Here is a 19409-nt window from a genome sequence, read left to right on the forward strand (position 1 = left end):
ATAAAATCTTACAAATAAATAAATAAAATCTTTTAAAAAATAAAAAAAAAAGACATTTCTTCCCCTTCAGGTTGGCGAAATTATCTTTTTAAAGATTTATTTATTTATTTTAGCAGGGCAGGAGCAGAGGGAGAGAGAGAGAGAGAGAATTTCAAGCAGACTCCCTGATGAGCATGTAGCCCCAAGTCCTACGTGGGGTTTGATCTCATTATCCTGACATCATGACCTGAGCTGAAATCAAGAGTCAGACACTGACATGACTGAAACACCCAGGCATCCCATGGTTGGCAAGATTCTTAAACACTGATATGATTCAGTATTGATGAAGATATAGGGAAATAGGTACTTTGACAGACTGTTAGAAGGAATGCAAATTGATAAAACCCTTTGAAGAACAATTTAGTGGTGAATTAGAGATTTCTTCTTTTTTTATTTTTATTTTTTTATTTTTTATTTTTTTAAAGATTTATTTATTTATTTATTTGTCAGAGAGAGAGAGAGAGAGAGGAGCGAGAGTGAGCACAAGCAGACAGAGTGGTAGGCAGAGGGAGAAGCAGGCTCCCTGCCAAGCAAGGAGCCCGATGCGGGACTCGATCCCAGGACGCTGGGATCATGACCTGAGCCAAAGGCAGCTGCTTAGCCAACTGAGCCACCCAGGCGTCCCAGATTTCTTCTTTTTTTAAAAAGATATATGTATTGATTTGAGAGAGAGAGAGAGAGCGAGCAAGGGGGAGGGGCAAGGGGAGAGGGAGTGAGAATCCCAAGCAGACTCTGTGCTAGGCACAGAGCCCAGTGTGGGGCTTGATCTCATGACCCTGAGATCAAGACCTGAGCTGAAACCAAGAGTCAGTCCCCTAACTGAGCCACCCAGGCGCCCCAAATTAGAACTTTCAGTGCGCTTGTCCTATGGCCCAGCAAGTCCTCTTATGGGACAGATGATGGAGAAATATTCGTATTTGCACACACACATAAAACATATACAAGAATGCTTATTGTTGGTAATAGTGATGATTTGGAGGCAATCTTGTTCATCAGCAGGGGAATGATAAAAGTCTTCATATTTTGGATTACCTGGCTGGCTCGGTCGATAGAGTGTGAAACTCTTGATCTAGGGGTTGGGGGCTCGAGCCCCATGTTGGGTGTAGAGATTACTTAATAATAAAATCTTTTGGATTTTTAAAATCTTTTTGGATTAACATATTTTGGAATAAAATGCAGTTGAAAGAACGGCCAAAGCTCTAGAGGGGAAGAGAACAGTAAGGTAGACTGAGTTTATTTATATTTTCCTAAAAATATATTCCCTACATATATCTGATACATATTGAAAAAGAAACAAGAAGCAAAAAGTAGGTACATAACACCAAGAGTAGAATTCACATGTGTAAAGATGAAACAAAGGAAGGATAGGATTCTGTAGTCAGGTCTACTGAGATTTTTCAAAATTTCCAATATAAAACCCAGCTTTTTGAATATTCACACCTGTGCCCTTTGAGTCACACATACACTGGTTGTATTTAGCCAAGTTTAAAGTTTGCATGTGGTTGGGTGTCTGGTTAGTTACCTCAGCAGTAGTTAAGGCTGTCAAGGGCCTTGTGTGTCACAAATAGCGTGCACATGTAAGGGAAGGGCGCAAGGAGAGGGTCTGGATGTGATCTGGACCACCAGCAACAGAATAGAAACTAAAGGGCCAGTTATAGGAAATCTCCTTTGCAAGATAAGGGCGTATATCATGAAACAGCAAATATGATAATACCTTTCCAAGAATATTATATGATCATTCATGCAAACAATTTTCATAAAATGATTCCATGCTGTTTTGTATAATGATGTTATTCAGCGTACTGTGTGTGTGAGATGATTCTGTTTAAATGTGCTGGAATTTGAGTGGGAGAGTCCTAATGTGGATGCACCGTGGATATTTCTCTATGCTGTGCTTGGATCCACGAGAAAGCTATGAAAGGAAAACTTTACCGAAGACTTTGCTTCCTTTCCGATGCGGTTCCAAGCAATCACAGGTCTGTGTGATACGGACTACTGAGGGCATACTGAGAAAAGCAGGGAAGATCGGTTCCCAAGCCCTAGCGATGCACCTTCAGCGGCTCAAAAAAATAACAATAATTGAGTAACACTTGAATGCTGCTATTCTTACATCTAGGCACCTGTAACTGAACACATGGTTGGACATGAAAATATAGAACATGATCTGTGGAATCCGTTGAGCATTGCTGTATAGAAGGGGTATAAAGACCAGTAGCTCAAAAGAGAAATGAAGATGCTCTTGTATTCGAACAAGGTAGGAAAGAGCTTAAGGAAGTCGGAGTGAAATGAAAACAGCATAAACTCACGACTTTGAGAAGATAAAGGCTCTGCTACAGGCTACATGAAATTATATAAATTCAGAAAATGACATAAATACATAGCCCCAGGGCCCAGGGTTTGGGTCTTTAAATTGAGGAAGTTACATTTTACCAAGAGAACCAAATATTTCTTGGAATTGGCACCATGCTGGATCTTGGGATGGAAAAAGCAAGTTTGTTCTGGTACGTCTGGTTTCTAGAAAGAGTTAAGATGAAGTCAGAAGGCCAGCCTGGTTGATTCCCTCACAGAGGTTCCAAGTGCTGAACACAGTGCCACTTGGTTTTTCTTTGCCACTCTGCTCTGTACGTTAGCTTTATGCTCTCTGGCTAACTGTCCCCATGAGCTATGGTTCTATTAGGAAGCAGAACAGAGGGAACAGATGTTGGGTAGGCGACCTACAATGTCTGTGACAGGTTATATGGTTGACCTGGCTTGGGTCAGGTGCCCACTCATTGACCAATCAGTGGGACCTGGAGAGAGAATCATATAGGAAAATGGCAGCACTCATTTATACCTTAAGGTGCCAGAGTGGTAGAAGTGACATTGTTTCCTCAAACTAGGGAACTTATCCCAGAAAGAAAAAGAGATCTTTTCTTGGTTATCCACTGTTGCCAACAAATTACCTCAAAACTTGGTGGCTTGAAACAACCAACATTTACTACCAAAGAGTTTTTGTAGGTCAGGAATCCAGGTGTGGTATCTCTGATTTGAACCATATCTGTCACAAGGCTGCAATTAAGATGTGGTTGGAGGTACAGTGTTGAGGCTTAATGGCAGTAGATCTGCTCCCAAGCTCCCTCACGTGGCATTTGGCAGGCCTCGGGCCCTTGCTGGCTGTTAGCCAGACGTTAGCCCTTTGACCTGTGTCTTTCCATAAGGCAGCTCACAACAGGGCAGCTGGTTTTCCTCAGAGCGAGGGAGTGAAAGAGTGAGAGGGGGCGCCCAAGACGGAAGCCACAGCCTTTTTGTGACCTAATCTCTGAGGTTCTAGTCTATCAGTTAGAAGGAAGTTGCCAGGTCCAGCCCACATTCAAGGAGAGAGGGTGTGAAGACCAGGAGGAGGACATCACTGGAGGACTGGACAGGCTGCCTACCATAGGTTCTAGGCAGGTAATATGATAAAAGACCACTACACGGAACAGCGACACATTGATTCCAGAACGTGGTGATTACAGTCTATCACAAACAAGCTGAGTCTGTAGAAGAAGCCTTGCGATTAAGATGACATTACCAGAAGGATGTTAATGCAAAATGTGCTAACAGGTGGCAGTCATGCTTACAGAAGGTTTTACAAACTCATTTTTATTAAATATGAAACAGACACAACATGGTATTTATAAAATAGATGTGAGGAAGAGGGAGTCGTGATAAAATGGAGGTGCGTGCCTACGGGACCGTCTCAGCCAGCGTGAGAGAAAGGGGATGGCCATGGGTTTTGAAGCCTCCGACGCTCCCCTCTTCCCTCCCCATCTGGAGCTCATGGTCACCCTGGATTTTGCAGTCTTTATTCACTTGCTCGTCTTCACACTTTTACCACAGAGGCTCATACCCTTACACGAGGCATTGTTTGGTCTTCCCTGCTTTGAACTTTGTATACATGGGATCACACTCTACGTATTTCTCTGTGATTCGCTTCTTTCACTCAAGAGTATGTTTCTGAGATTTATCCGGTTGATGTGTTCGCACTGATGTTTCCAGCTTGACCCAACCTTCACTAAGCTCTTCATCAATCACCAGAATTCAAGAGCAAACTCAATTGGGTTATTTGGGCCACCGGCTTTGTCTTCACTTTTCTATACAACCCTGGATGGCGATCTCGCGACTCATCTTTATGCCTACCTAGTGGACATTAGGGTTAGTTTCACATTTTGGTACGTAAATAGTGGGGTTCCTTTACATCTGTGCAAACGTCCCTCCAGGGGCTATACCTGGGGAAGGAACTACGGGATCAAATGTATATGGATGTCTGGCCTTAACAGATGCCACGGGATTGATCTCCAAAGTGACGGTAGTGATTCATGCACTTCTACCTGCAGTGAATAAATGCTCCAGTTTTTCCAAATCCAATCCAGTATTTGATAATGTCTGACTTAAAATTTTCTGTCAATCTGGAAGGTATAAAACGAATTTCATTGAGGTTTTGATTTGCATTTCACAAGAAGTGTGTGTGTGTATGCACGTGTGTATATGAAATTACATGTATGTGTGTGTGTGTATATATAGATATATATACACACACACTTACCAATTGCACTTACCAATCTGGTTAAAAATATATATATTATATAAATATTTTATATTCTTATTTTATATTATATATTTTATACATTTTATATTATATATTTTATATATTTATATATATATGTAAATATATATATATATATTTTAACCAGATTGGTAAGTGCAATCCAGTGCCCAAACAAGACTCTGAACTCTACACTCAGGTCTTAGCCACCATCGATGTAACTATTTATAAGTCATTGTTACTTTAACTCATTGCCATACCAAATTCTTTGGTTAAAATTTAAATGTAAAGAATCAAGATTTATTTATTTTTAAGATTTTACTTATTTAATTGACACAGAGAGAGACAGCAAGAGAGGGAACACAAGCAGCAGGAGTGGGAGAGGGAGAAGCAGGCCTCCCGCTGAGCGGGGAGCCAGAAGCTGGGCTCGATCCCAGGACCCTGGGATCATGACCTGAGCCAAAGGCAGATGCTTAACAACTGAGCCACCCAGGAGCACCTAAAGAATCAGGATTTACAATAATAACTTAGTGTAATGCCTATGTTGCAAAGTGGTATATGGTAGAAAGTCAAACAGTGAGTAAAGAAAATAATTTTCAGGGCACCTGGCTGGCTCAGTTGGTGGAGTATACAACTCTTGATCTTGGAGTCGTGAATTCGAGCCCCACACTGGGTGTAGAGATTACTTAAAAATAAAATCTTAAAAAAAAAGAATAATTTTCATGGGCATTGTCCTCCTTTTGCATTTATTTTGATGTAATATGTGAAGGTGTTGAAGAAAATTAAGGGGGAAAGTGAGTCATGCCTCTCTAGTTTATATTTATACATCATCTCTGCTGTCCAAAGGGTATATATACAAGGGAGTGGACCCCAGCAGATGGTGGTGCTTTTAAAGTCTTAAGTGGAATTTACACGCTCTAAGATTTACATTGAGGTCTTAAAAAGGAATTACTTTCAGTATACCTGGGTGGTTCAGTCGGTTAAGTGTCTGCTTTCAGCTCAGGTCTTGATCCCAGGTTTTAGGGATCAAGTCCCCACATTGGGCTCCTTCTTCTGCGGGGAACCTGCTTCTCCCTCTGCCTGCCACTCTCTCTGCTTGTGCTCGCTCTCTCTGACAAATAAATCAAATTAAAAAAAAAAAAAAAGGAAATACTTTCCTTAGGTGTTATTCTGCATGGTCAACATTGGACTACAAACATGCTGAAGCTGGGATTGATTAAAATGTTAAACTTAGTGAGGTCACATCCTGATTGGACTATATCCAAGAAATACACTTCAGGACAAGTTCAAGTTCCAAGTATAACACCAGCTGCAAATGGGCAAGAAATCAGGTGATCAGGAATAGCTGGTGGCAGTCTGTTCTTAAAGGCAGAGCTAAGCAATGGAACTTGCTGGCCGCTTGGATGAACTCTGATGCTGGCCTGGACCCCAGGTGTCTGTGTGAGCCTGTCTGGGGATAGAGGTCCGCAGCGACGGGGAGTGGAAGTTGGGTGCTCCTAAAGCAGCCCTTTGAGCTTCCTTCTCTCAAAGCTAGCACAGAAAACCGACCAAGAGGACTTCCACCCACATACTGGTGGAGCATAAACTCGCAATGGTTTTAAAAAGCAGTTTAGGGGGGTGCCTGGGTGGCTCAGTGGATTGAAGCCTCTGCCTCCCGCTCCGCCCGTGATCCCAGGGTACTGGGATCAAGCCCAGCGTCCGGCTCCCTGCTCAGCCGGGAGCCTGCTTCCTCCTCTCTCTCTGCCTGCCTCTCTGCCTACTTGTGATCTCTGTCAAATAAGTAAATAAAATCTTTAAAAAAAAAAAAAGCAGTTTAGCAGAGCATCAAGACCTTAAACATGTTCCTATTTGCTGACTATGTAATTCCAGCCTTAGGATTCTTCGCAATCATTCGGGTTATTGAGGATGAAATAAACTCATTCCGATTCTCTCAAGAAACATTAAGAGGCTACAGACAACGGAAACCCAGGAAGGTCTAAACATCCCAGCCTAGGAAGTGTACAGACCCCAGGTCTGTGGGTTTCGCCACCCGGATAAACACCTAGAAGTTTCTCGACGTGCCACCTCTACCCCTCCTACTCTGGAGCTTGGTTACTCCCCTGCCTGCGCTAGCGTTCCTTCACCAACTGACTCTTGCTTACTTGGTTTCTACAGCCACAATCATTTTTTTTGGCAAGACTACCTCTTAGTTGACTTTCTCAGTACTTCAGGTTTGGACTTTGAGAAACAGAATCTGATTGGCCAGATCCAAACTCCACCGGTCTTCAGCCAGTGGAGGCTTTCGCCGCCCTTGGATCAGATGTCCTCCTGTGGCCCAATCAGCTGGGGGAAGAGGGAATACCCTCACCCACAGCTGCTCAGTGCAGAGACCCGGGGTGGGGCCAGTTCTCCTTATAAAGGACTTAGGGCGGGCAAGTACTGTAATGGACATTTCAAAGGAACCTCAGAAAAAAAATTCAGAGATGGAGCCAAGAGGTGCATTCAGGTGCCTTCACAACCCATGCACACACGAATGCTGAAAAACTCTTAATGACCATCAACAGAGCAGTGGGATAAACTCTGGGCTGTGGGTATGGCACAATGAGCAGCGAATGCAATGACTTTGAAGGATATTGGACACGGGGAAATGTTAACAAAATAATATTTTAAATGAAAAAGCAGACCATAAAACTGAATGTACAGTATGATTAGAATTCTCTAAGAAAAAAAAAAACCTGCTTATGTTTGTTTTTTCATCTGTAAGGGAAAGTTAGCGGTTAGTGGTGCGATGACTGGTGATTTAAATGTTCTTGATTTCGTCTTATAGCTTTCAAACGTTGCATAACGAACAGATACTATTTTTATAATGGGGGAAATACTAAGTTATTTGTTAAAGTTCACGTTCTTCACTTTTAACTGGGTTCTCGGGACGGGCCAGCTCTCTCTTGCCCTTCTCTCTGGGCTCTCAGCCCCTGGGGCTCCCAACCATCCCCCGTCCCCCCTGCCCCGTCTACCCTCCCGTGGTTGGAGGCGGCGGGGGGAGGGAGCGCGTGTGAGGCGGGGAGGGGGGATGCTCTCCCGCCAACCCCCCGGGCCGAGCTCCTCTCGCTTGGTTCTGTCGCCTCTCCCCGCATTTCCCTTTCTCCAGTCTCGAAAATGTCACTTTTCTGGACCGTCCTCGGTCTTCACCCTACAATGCTTTTCTAACCAAAAAAGGCTGGCACAGAGGTCCCTTGGCTTGGCTCGCGGCGCCAGCGCGCCCCCCCTCGGATCGGGTTCCCCAGGCGCGCCCTCCCGAGCCGGGCCCACCCTGGCCCCGCAGCGCCCTCCCCCGGATCGGCGATTCCCCGCCCGGCCAGGTCAGGTCCGATTCGCGGCGCCCCGCCTGCTTCCGCCTTCCGGCGGGTCCTGGACTCTGCCCTGCGCGCGTGTACTCGGCCGGTCATGGCTCCGCTCCGTTTCTCGGCCAACGTGTCGTGGCTGTTCCCCGAGCTCCCCGGGCTCCCCGCGCGGCTCCGGGCGGCCGGCGGCTCGGGCTTCGAGGCCGCCGAGGTGGCCTGGCCGTACGCGGAGCCGCCCGATGCACTGGCGCGCGCGGCGCGGGAAGCGGGGCTGCGGCTGGTGCTGATCAACACGCCCCCTGGTGCGCCGCGGGGCCGGAGCGGGGGGCTCCGGGAGGCCCGGGAACGCGAGCCGGGTCTGAGGCCTGTTCTCTCCGCAGGAGACCGAGAGAAAGGGGAAATGGGGCTGGGGGCTGTTCCGGGGAGGCAAGCGGCCTTCCGAGAGGGGCTGGAACAAGCAGTGCTGTACGCCAAGGCTCTGGGCTGTCCCAGGTATCCTACCCTCTCCTCCACCTCCTCCCCACCTTGCCCTGTCTCCCCCAAGCCCCTGCCCCACGTCTGGGGTCTAGGAGAACGGAACGCCAGGTTGGAGAAGTTCAGAAGTCTGCGCACTGGCCCTTCTCCACTCTGCCAGCCCCGGTCCTTTGTCAATTGCCTTTTGTATTTTATTTGTCCTGTGTCATTGTGTTTGCCACACTTTCATGCAGGGATCCCGTGCCAGGAACTCTGACGAGGGAGATAGCAAAGTAAACACAGGGAGTGATCCATTTGAGGGTCAGTTTATGGCAACTGTCTGGGATCAGAGGAAGCTTCTTACAGGTAGTGATGTTGAACTGGGGCTCAAAGAAATGAACACGCGTTTGCCTGATGTAGGGAGCACGGGAGGCAAGGGTGCACTGACCAGAGACCAAGAGAAGGCTTGGGGCGCTCAGCAGAGTTCCTGAGGCTGGAGATGGGGCCCTTTGGAGTTGGGTGTGGCCAAGAGAGATCAGGTGATGGCAGGAGGTGGAAGAGGCAGAGTGGGGCGGATCAAATAAACGGCAACAGGGGTCACGACTGGTGAGTGGTGGGGGCAGAGCACAGATGGGAAGGATCTAGGGAACAGCTGCAAGGAGTGGAGACGAGCAGCACAGGATACTTAAGGGAAGGGTCAAAATACCTGCTAGAAAGTGAGGCTGACCTGCATGCTTATAGCCCCGAAGAGAGGGGCCACTGGAGCGCTAAGTGAGAGGTCTCTCAGGCGGGAGGATGGTACCTGGGAAAGGGCTTGGCCTCAGGCTGCCACAGGAGGGCAGGTGACAGCCCAGCCAGCGGGGGATAGGGAGGACAGCTGGAGGGGCGCTCAAGGAGCCACAGGAATGAGGCCCTGCTGCTGTCAGGATGGCCTCCCCAGCCTCCTCCAGTGCCACCTCCCCCCAGGATTCACCTGATGGCTGGCCGAGTACCCCAGGGGGCTGACCGAGCAGCAGTCAGGAGTGAAATGGAGACAGTTTTTCTGGAGAACCTGAGGCACGCAGCTGGAGTTTTGGCTCAGGTGAGACCAAGGACAGACAGAGTCGAGTACTTACATGAACGCCTGCAAATGGGAGCAAATGAGGCACGAGGCCGGGCACTAGCCCAGCTCAGAGGGAACAGGGATGGGTTTCACCAGTGACTGGCGGAGGGGGGACACGAAACGAGCAGAGCTCTGTTCACGGGTCCGCTGTGGTGCTAGGAGGGCCTCGTGGGACTGCTGGAGCCCATCAACACCCGCATCACCGACCCCCAGTACTTCCTGGACACCCCCCAGCAGGGTAGGCCCGCAGCCCTGTGCCTCCCCCAGTCCCCTCTGAATCTTGCGCTCTCCTTGGGTTTCACGGCGCCCTCCCCGGTTTCTCTCCCAGCGGCAGGCATCTTACAGAAGGTCGGAAGACCCAACCTCCAGTTACAGATGGTAAGTGGAAGAAAGGAAATGCTTCTCAGAAGGCCCAGTGTTCCCCACATCTGGGGAGAAGGGGGTGAGGGCAGGGGGGCCTGCAGGGTCTCTGACTAGTATTCTCTACCCAGGACCTATTCCACTGGCAGATCATGGACGGGAACCTGACAGGGAATATACGGGAGTTCCTGCCCCTCGTTGGTGAGAGGGGTTTCTTTTTTTGCTCCTTCTTGTGTGCTGTGCTCCCACTCCTTCAACCCCCACCTCCCCTCGCGTCCGCCCCTCAGGCCTCAGCTGCAGCCTGGGCCCCCCACCTGCCACCATCTGTGTCTAGGGCATGTGCAGGTGGCACAGGTCCCAGGCCGAGGGGAGCCCGACAGCCCTGGAGAGCTGAACTTCCCCTATCTGTTCCAACTGCTGGAGGAGGAAGGCTACAAGGGCTTTGTGGGCTGCGAGTACCGGCCTCAAGGTGAGGGGGAGCTGGGGCTCCAGGCCGGGCCCTGGGGGAAGGGAGCTCTGGACTGACAGGTATTGGACATGGCTGCTCTTCTCCTCACGGGCCGAGATGCCACTGTCTCCCTCTCTCCTCAGGAGACACAGCAGAGGGCTTGAGTTGGCTTCGTGCATACTGGGACAGGCGGGGCCACCCTCAGGCTGGCCGGTGAGGGTCCGCCCTGCACCCCCTGTGCCTCTGGGGGACAGGGCCCCGAGTGGCCTGCATCTCCTGCATTAAAGACCACCTGCCGAACATTGTCCCATGTGTGTGTTATTGGGCAGTGGGAGGACACACAGTGTCTAAACCCTCACTCTCCCGGGGCTGCTTCCCGCCTGGTGAGAAGGGAAGAGAAGGGACGTCTGGCTCACACTCAAGTGCTCCAGTCTCCTGCGCACACGGGGGTTTCTGAGTCCACCTCTTCATTTACACACCACAGACCACAGGTCCGAGAGCTAAGGGACTTGCCTGTGGTCACAGGGGCTTCAGAGGCAGAGCGGGCATTGGAACCAAGGTGACGTATCTCAGTGGCAACGTCCAGCAATGATGTTCAAGTGGGCAATGAAGACCAGAGGGCTCAAAGCAGGGCGGGGTGGCTGCCGGCCATTAGGGCCTTGGAGGCGGCGTTCAGGCAGGGGAGCTCTCGGGTTGAGTGCTTGCCAACTGCTGTGAATTCCTGGGACTCCACCAGGTGAGCAGGAAGGTGGAGTCCCTTCCTGGAAGGGCCCAGGGGACTGAGAGGAGATGGGCACCTCAGGGAGTTGGGCTACCCCTCTGGAGCCTGGGCCAGTCAACAGTGGCAAGTGCTCAGGAGGGCAGCTCCCACCGTGAGGCCGGGGCTGCAGACTCGAGATCTAGTCACAAAGCTTCTGGTGTCCCCTTCAGTCTGGGCCCAGAAGGGCTGGTCAGTCCTGCTTCAAGTGGGCAAGCTTCCGGACCCCCACGGTTCAAGGAATGGTACCATTCAGTGGTCTGGTCCTCAGAGGAGGCGGGTCCAGAGGGTGAAGCAAGCTGTGTTGATGACGGACTCGAGGTGGTGGTAGGTGGACACCAGCTGGGCAGGGGGGCTCTCGCTGTCCTGGGGCTGTACTGGGAAGGGCTCCCGGAAAACCACTGTCAGAGACTGTGGGGAATACGGCAGGGGTGCAGTGGTGAGAGGAGGGAGGGCAGGCACGTAGAGCAGGGCTCCCCAACTTCCCTAGGCTCTAGGGGAAGCCTCCCGCTAGGCTGACACAAAGCCCCTCACCCATTCTTACCGTCTTTCCCAAGTGGGAATCCAGAAACACCAGTACAAAACAGTCTGTGAACTTCTGATTCAGCACAACCTGCAGTGAAAGACAAAGTGGCACGGGGAGTGAAGTCTGTGGCACCTGAGGCAGCATTCACCCTCCTTGAGGGCATTCTGGAAGTGGGGCCGGTCTGAGGAAGGCGTGCTCCCATCACCACACCTGAGCCCACCTGCATTCCAGGCGCCTAGGACCTCGTCTCTAAACTGAACCTCCGTCCTCATCCTTGCTGGCTCCCCGTCAGCCCAATCAGCCTCCTCAGAATGAGGGGGAGGCGCCTGACTGGAAGGCTTCAGAGCTCGTCTGTCTAGAGGCCCTGCACAAAGCTGGCATGCTGAGAGTGACGGACAGTTCTCGACCCTTGGCACAACCCCTCCTTGCCTCCTGTCTTTGGTCTTGCAACGCTTTGACCTCCCCTCGGACTAACCCCCTATATCTGGCTGTCCCTTTGCTCAGCTCAGTGATCTCTTCCAGGTGATTCCTTCTACTTCCAGGCTTCAGAGACCACCTGTTCACGTAGGTGTTGCCCAGGTCTCTCCTGGGCTCTGGTCCCCAGCCTCCATAAACCTAGAATGTGGTCCTGGGAGGGCCTCATGGACCTCTGACTCCACTCATCACCCCAAATCCACTCCTGCTTCAGCGCTCCCCCCATCCACAGGAGTGTCCCCATCTGCTCACCGCCCCCCCCACAACCGCAGCCTTACCAACTCACCTCAGTGTCCTGGGAATGCCCCTTCAGGCCCTGAAACTCGACTTCCTCACAAGCATTGTTGCGGGACCCCTCCCTATGGACCAGCGCCTACTTTTTTGGAAGTCTTCTTCCAAATGTCTCCTCCCCACAACCACTGCTCTCATCAGGCTCACGGCTTCAGTCTCTTAACCCCCCATGCTGTCCGGCTAACACCTGAGCCTTTTTCCCTCTACCTGGCCCAGGTAGTGCTTTTAGCCTCTCGTGTGCCCCTGGGGATTAGGCTAGACCTGCTCAGTCAGCAGGTCGGGGCTGGGGCCTGAGAGCCTGCATTCCAGCAAGCTCCCAGGTGCTGCCACCGCCGCCAGTGTGACAACCATGCTTTGGGTGACGAGGCTTTAAAGCCCCAGAGGTCCTTCTTGGGAGTCAGCCCCTAAGGCTGATGAGGTTCCAGAGCTTGGCCCTCAGGATCTCTAGCCAGACGTGTGTTTTTGTGAGCTTTTAAGGTCAGAGCTCCAGACTGCTCTCACGAATCCTATGTCGAGGCTCGGTGCTCGGGGCTTGAAGGGTTTCACGTGGATCCTGTTCCATCTAGGCCTCCCGCCAAAGCAGACCCAGCTGGGTTGGGGCTCCTTCAGGGACCTGTCATCTCTCAGATGAGGCCTTTGGCTACGTCTCCCCCTTCAGAGGAGTCTCAGGGAGACTTACCAGGTATTGAGTTCCCAAGTCAGGGCTCTGGAAATGGCGACAGCTCTGAGGAAAACGGCTTAAGAGAACCTTGATCAGGCTCTGGTACCAGGAGACCGTCATAGACAGGAAGCAGTCCTAGGGGAAGGTCCATGGGGCTGCATCTGCTGTCCGAGAGCCACCTGAGATCTCTGCACCCTCCACCCCAGCTGCTGCCAGAACCCCTACTTTCCAAACCAGGCCCTTCTAGAACGCATAGCCGCTTACCAGCTGGGGGTCAATGTCCCCAATGGATTTGGCATGGACTGCTTCCAGAAGCTCCTCCAGCTCTGCCAGGGCCAGGCGCCCCCCAAGCCGTAGCCGGTCAGGCCCTGGAGGCTCCAGCAAGAAGAGGCGCTTCCAGAGTGTGTCCCGACGGCAGTGGCCTCCAGCCAGCCGGACCAGCTGAGCCAGCCGTGCCCGCGCCACCCCCACCTCTGCAGCCAGTGGGGGGAACAGGGGAGCCGGTCCAGAGGCCAGACCAAGCCCCGAGGCCTCCCCAGGGCTACCAGCTGAGCTCCCAGGAGCTTCCGGCTCAGGGGGCAGTCGGGGTGGCTTCCGGAACCGGCGCATGTCTGCGGTAAGTCTGGGGAAGAGCTCTCGTTGGCTGGTGAGCACCACGAAGAACTGCAGCCTGGGGTGGGGACGAAGTAGGAATGTGATCAGAGTGGGACACAGAGAGAGCAAGGGCACTGGGAAGGCTGGGCCATGAGCACATTCGAGGTAGGGGATCTGCTGACCGTAGAACGTGCCGCTCGGCTTCTCCTTGCTCTTCAAAGGGTGCAGCACAGTGACACACCAGCAGAGACACATCGAAGTCGTCCTGGTGACGAAGCCCCTCGGAGTCCAGGTAGGAGCCAGAGCTGTATGGTGGGGGTGGGGAAGATGCCAGCCCTGAGGTTCTAATGAAACCACACCCATCCCTCTGGCTGGAGAAAACACGTCTCCCTACTGCCCTGGGGTGGGGGTGGGGCCCTGACCTCAGCTCTGCCAGAGCACATGCTGGTGCTCCCCACACACCCAAGTTCACCTGTGCCATGCAGATACCAGGGCATATTCGTTATGCTCTGGGCCTCCTGGCCTGGCCATCCGCAAGGGCTTCATGTGGTAGGAGCTGGCGTGGTCAGCTACGTAGTTGTACAGCTGGTGGGCAGCAATGAGTGGAGTGGAGAGCTCCAGTGTCCCTGAGGGGCGAGTTACAGGAGATGCTGAGCCTGAGACAGACATCCCTAAAGCTCTCACTGACAGGCCGGCGGACTGGGGGGCTCCTAAGGTCCTGGAGAACATAGAGGTGGGCCCAATGTGGCTCAGGATCTAAACTTTGATGGGAAACACCGTGAAGAACTTCAGAGAAAGACACAAACCGGAGATACAGGAATACGGTCCAAGTGACATGAGGCGATTAACAATATGGGATAGGATGGGACAGGAGAGGAGGAGGTCTGGCCCCAGGAAGTGGTCCCATCGGCCCAGGTTTGGAGACCCTCTGGGGTCTAGCTCTTGTTCACCGGCCTGTCCTCTGGCACCGACCTTGGTAAATGTGATTACGGCCAAAGTGGGGCCCGTCGGGGTGGTGAGCCAGGAAGTGCCGCAGGAAGGTGGTCAGGTGGTAGCCGTGCCGCAGCACCAGATGGGCGCCCAGCACGTGCTGGTGCACGAGGCGCAGGTGGAAATCGTAGCTGAACGAGTGCACGTGCATCAGGTCGCGAACCTTGTCGCACTCCTCCGTGAACAGCATGGACAGCTGGGGGGGTGGGGTGGGGCACGGGTCAGGACCTGGCAGGCCGCTTGGCACATTCCCATTTCTCTCCCTCTTCCCTGGGAAGCCCCCTCCGTGGGAAGCCCCCCTCTGCGTACTCCCTTTTTCATACCTGAAAACTACAACCGTTTTGACAGACGGGCCTTTTGACTCTACCCGAGTCCGCTAAAGTCTGGCCCAGATCACTGATGCAAAACATACTTGCTTAGTGCCCGCCAGATACTTTTCGAGGCGCTGGGGATACACTGGGAGGGGGGCGGACCTGGCCCTCAAGGAGTGTACGTTCTAGTGGTGGGCAGAGAGGACGGCCAACGTTAGGCCGCAGACGGGAGGATGTAGGACGTTAGAAGATGATGTTATGCAGAATCTAGCCAAGTGCCAGTTTTGTGCAGGCGGCCAGGGGAGGCCAGGTGTGGAATGCACTATCGGAAAGTCTCTCCTGGTTCCTCCCATGTCTCCAGCTTTACCTTCCCATTCAACTACCTGCTCTTCCCGGGACACTGTATGTTCTCTTCACACTTTTGTACCTGCTTGTTCTGTCTGCCTGGAATGCTGTTCCCCCAGCTTCCCAAATCTGGCTAACTTCTACTCGTTCGTAAAGTGTCCTCTGGGACACCATACCAAGGCTAGGCTAGGGTGGGCCTCTTTTAACTGATCTATGAATGAATGAATGAACCATGGATGGAGAAAGAAAGGAAGGTGGAGACACGGAACTGGTGCTTCTCCTGATGGAAGCCACCATCACTGAGAGTGTGTCAGCTGCTGGACCCGTGGTGCCGGGCTGGCAGGATCTACAGGCCCAGGCCCACGGAAGCACTGGGTGCAGGACTTATTAGGAAAGGAAAGAACTGGCTGTCAAAGAAACCACGGCCTAGGGGTCAGAGTAGCTGTGTGGTCTTGGCTGAGTCACAGTGTCTCGTGTGGGACATATAAGCTCCCTTATCCTCATACGAAGTAGAGGTCTTCGTAAAGTTAGAGATCGTGTGGTAAACTGAACAGCCCATGGATTATGATGATCATGAGCACTAGGGTGGAAAGGGCTTGGGATGATTGTGAAGGAGGGAAGAGGAAGAGAGGAAGGCCGGGGGGACGTAATTCAGGCTCAGGGACATTGATGACTTCACTGTCGGTGATGGTGCATGATGGCATGTTAGCTGAGGGCTCCCGGCCACAGAACTAGATTTCAGCCTCAGTCCTGCCACCGACTAGCACGTTGTAGGGGGCATGCACTTACCTCCATGCATGCAGGTCCCCTTAGGTGTACAGGCAGAGGAAAGCTCTCCTCTCTGCTGAGCCTGCATACTGTGCACTTGGCAACAACAGCAACAGTGCAGCAATTTAGGTATGTACACAGGACCGGCAATTACACAAGTAGGGGCAGAGAGAGGCTAGCTGGATGGAGATCGGGGCAGGCAGCCACAAGGACTTCAAGGAGCTCTAGAGAGTCATGGGGCTGGGTCATTTCCGCCAGCACGAAAGCAAAGTGAGGAAGTGTACCTGCCTGTCCAGAGCTCCTTTGGAGCACTGTGGCCCAGGCAGGTTTCTGAACGTAAGGTCACCATGCTTTTCTGGGTCATCTTATCCTGTGATGGCTTTCTAGGTGTCCACACTCAAATCAAAGGCAACCATCCATGGGCTGGATGTGAGCTATCCAGGTATGAGGAGTCAGGCAGACTAGGCCCAGTCGGATCCTTATCTCGGGAACAAAATAAGAGGCACAAAGAAGGCACAGGCTCTCACGTGACATGCCTGGTGACCGAAGGAGCTGAACTAACTCAAGTCTAGAGGGCTTCAGGTCCCTGACCTCACTCAATCCTGACTCATTCTCAGCAGTCCTGGGAGCTGGCCCTGCCCCAAGGCAGACAGACAGGAACATAAATAACCACCAAATGCCAGGGGTACGCTGTGTGGCTGGGAACTCTGGTCCTCGTTCTAAGTGTTAGTGGCAATCCTGACAAAGCCTGGCTATCTCCAGCTCTAGATCAGGCCAGGACTGCCCACGGCACTGACGTCCCCATGTGTCAGATTACCCACTATGTTCAAAGGTCCTCACTGGCCATCTATAGTTATTAACTGACCATGGTACTAGGCTCCTGTCAGTCCCACAGTGACCACAGGACCAGAGCAGCCACTGTGCTGGACTGGCTTCTGCCTCCAGCGCTGTGGTGGAATATGGTCTGGCCCACTTACAGAGCGAGGCTGAGGGGTGGATGACCCAGTCATGATGCCGGAATGGCCATAACTTGGCCACCCCACAGCACTAGATCCCCACTGGCCCAGACTAACCCATCCTCTTACTGGCCACAGCGCACTGGGGACGCACTATGCCTGAGACCTTGTATTTCTCCGTCCCCACCACATACCTGAGAGTTGACAGCTTGCCCCATGGGGATCCGGGAACATTCTAGGGCAAACTGTTTGACACAGAAGTAACAGCCCTGGAGAGAAGGTGAAGATGAGATCAGGAGGGTAAGAGACAGGTGGGTCCAGCTCTCCCCACTCACTGTTCCTCCTGCTCACCTGAAAAGCCAGCTCCATGAGGATGATGCCCCCAGGCAGTGCACGCTGCAGGTGGTAAGTGGTGACTGGAGAGCCGGTGCTCTAAAGAAAGGAGAAACACTAGGGTTCAGGGGCAAGGGTTGGGGATTCACCAGCTTCGAACCAGCAGGGGAGTCCTTTGGGTACCAGCATACCCCTGGCATTTGGTGGTTATTTATGTTCCTGTCTGTCTGCCTCGGGGCAGGGCCAGCTCCCAGGACTGCTGAGAATGAGTCAGGATTGAGTGAGGTCAGGGACCTGAAGCCCTCTAGACTTGAGTTAGTTCAGCTTCTCCGGTCACCAGGCATGTCACGTGAGAGCCTGTGCCTTCTTTGTGCCTTTCATTTTGTTCCCGAGATAAGGATTTGGGTCAGTGATTCCGGCTCAGTGACACCTGGGGCAGGGGCACCGCTGATTATACTACCGGGGAAGGTACACGACGATGCACTACCTTGGGGCTCCCATCAGTCTTGGTTTTAGGGCAAGAGAAGGAGCCTCGACCTTCCGTTCCAAGGATGGCCATGGCCCGTAGCCGGCTGGTGCTGCAGAAAAGAGGGGGGAAGAGGATGAGGCAGGCCAGCGGGGGAAGTGGTCTGGCTAGCAGCCCCACAATCACTTTCACGGGCAAGCGACCTGCAGGAGTGGAAATGAGACTGGAGAGGGGAAGGACCTGCTTGGGGTACCGTGTTGGGGAAGCGGCTGGGACTGGAGTCCAGGTGTACACCGCAGGGCAGCAGGGCTCCACGGCGGCTGCTGCTCTAAGGGGAAGCCGGAGAAGTGCTCCACGGGGGTGTTGAGAGGCCCCTTTCCACTGGTGAGAGGAAAGGGGACAGGTTAGGGCACAAGAGGCTGCTGGGACTGTTTCAGGGTCCCATAGGCCTACTCAACTCAATGGTAAGGGGAGAAGAGAAGCAGGAAAGGTACTGTGAACCAGGAAAACAGCAAGGGCCAGTAAGATGCACTCATTACATCAGCAGCTATAAACCGCCAGAGCGTTTGCTGGCAATCGGGTTGGACGGTGAGGTGGGGTGTGTGAAAGCCTCTGGAGAAAAGAAATGTCTCATTTGATCCTCAAGGAAATTGGAACAAGACTTTGACAGTGATTGGTGAGACTGGTGAGAGAGGAAGGCCTGACTGTAAATTTGGCTCTGGAAACATATTTTTCATCCCAGTGTCTTTTTAAAAAAATTTATTTTTTTAAAAGTAGGCTCCATACCAAGTGTGGAGCTTGAACTCATGATCTGAAAATCAAAACCTGAGCTGAGATCAAGAGCTGGACATCCAAGTGACTGAGCCACCTAGGTGCCCCTACTGTCTTTTGTTTTAAAAAGGAACCCAGATTTTTGGGAAGAGCTTCAAACTGAATGGAAAGTATGGAAACTGAAGTCTCTCAGAGACGCTCCTGTAGGGGGACCCACTGGGGAAGCAAGTAGAGTTCCTTCTCGGGTCCTGATGCCCAGAAATGAGAGGGGTGGGGTCCCAAAGGTCAGGCCTGTCCTCTCTTCCTAGTGCCCGGGAGAGGGTGGGAGGCCTGGGAGCTGGAGAGCTGGTTTCAGAAACGCTCAGGAGTTGGAATTGGCTCTCTGGGCCAGGTGGTGTCCCAACTCAGGAAGTACAACTCGTACTCAAAAGTAACTGTGTGCAACACAAAGAGGGAGGTTCCCATAGCCACTGGGAAGGGGCTGGGAACACAGACTCTGGAAGCTCAGGTGTTGAGAACAACATAAAGCAGGAGCCACAGAAACGGGAATCTGAGATTTGACACAGGACAGGAAGAGTGGCCGTGGCTGCGTCACTGTGCTCCACGGAGCTGCAAGGTGGTGAGAGATGAGCTGCCTGCTTCCCAACACTGAGACCTGTCACAACTGTCCCAGAATGGGCTGGAGGACAATGACGCAGGTGGGCCTGGCGCAGGGGTCCCTGGTGAGAGAGGCTAACTCAGCAAGGACAGGGCTTCCTGGGCCACGAAGCACATGAAATACCTGGAGAGGGCCCTGCGGTGACCAGGCCAGGAATCCTTAAGGCCCAGATCCAGGGCATGGAGGTACACAGCCCATCAGTGTGTAAGCCATACGTGTGCA

The 19409-nt window shown here is 52.3% G+C and overlaps 2 protein-coding genes across 2 annotated transcripts in view; one reads left to right on the top strand and one right to left on the bottom strand.

Moving 5' to 3' along the window:
• Positions 1-7911: 7911 nt before the first annotated feature.
• Positions 7912-10568, top strand: HYI (hydroxypyruvate isomerase (putative)). Its single transcript, XM_080800521.1, has 8 exons — positions 7912-8225; positions 8304-8415; positions 9343-9457; positions 9638-9716; positions 9807-9856; positions 9970-10039; positions 10173-10307; positions 10430-10568. Exons 1-8 carry the CDS (start codon positions 8027-8029, stop codon positions 10501-10503), a joined length of 834 nt encoding a protein of 277 aa, XP_080656647.1. The 5' UTR covers positions 7912-8026; the 3' UTR covers positions 10504-10568.
• A 16-nt stretch (positions 10569-10584) lies between these two features.
• Positions 10585-19409, bottom strand: part of SZT2 (SZT2 subunit of KICSTOR complex) — a 52234-nt gene continuing 43409 nt past the window's right edge. Inside the window, 10 exon segments of the mRNA XM_080800538.1 lie at positions 10585-11454; positions 11588-11656; positions 13014-13130; positions 13260-13665; positions 13772-13894; positions 14062-14215; positions 14562-14775; positions 17154-17228; positions 17311-17391; positions 17780-17870. Coding sequence (XP_080656664.1) covers positions 11311-11454; positions 11588-11656; positions 13014-13130; positions 13260-13665; positions 13772-13894; positions 14062-14215; positions 14562-14775; positions 17154-17228; positions 17311-17391; positions 17780-17870 — 1474 coding nt within the window. The 3' untranslated portion in view covers positions 10585-11310.

This window comes from Martes martes (genome assembly GCF_963455335.1).
Source record: "Martes martes genome assembly, chromosome: 4".
In the NCBI taxonomy this organism is placed as follows: domain Eukaryota; kingdom Metazoa; phylum Chordata; class Mammalia; order Carnivora; family Mustelidae; genus Martes; species Martes martes.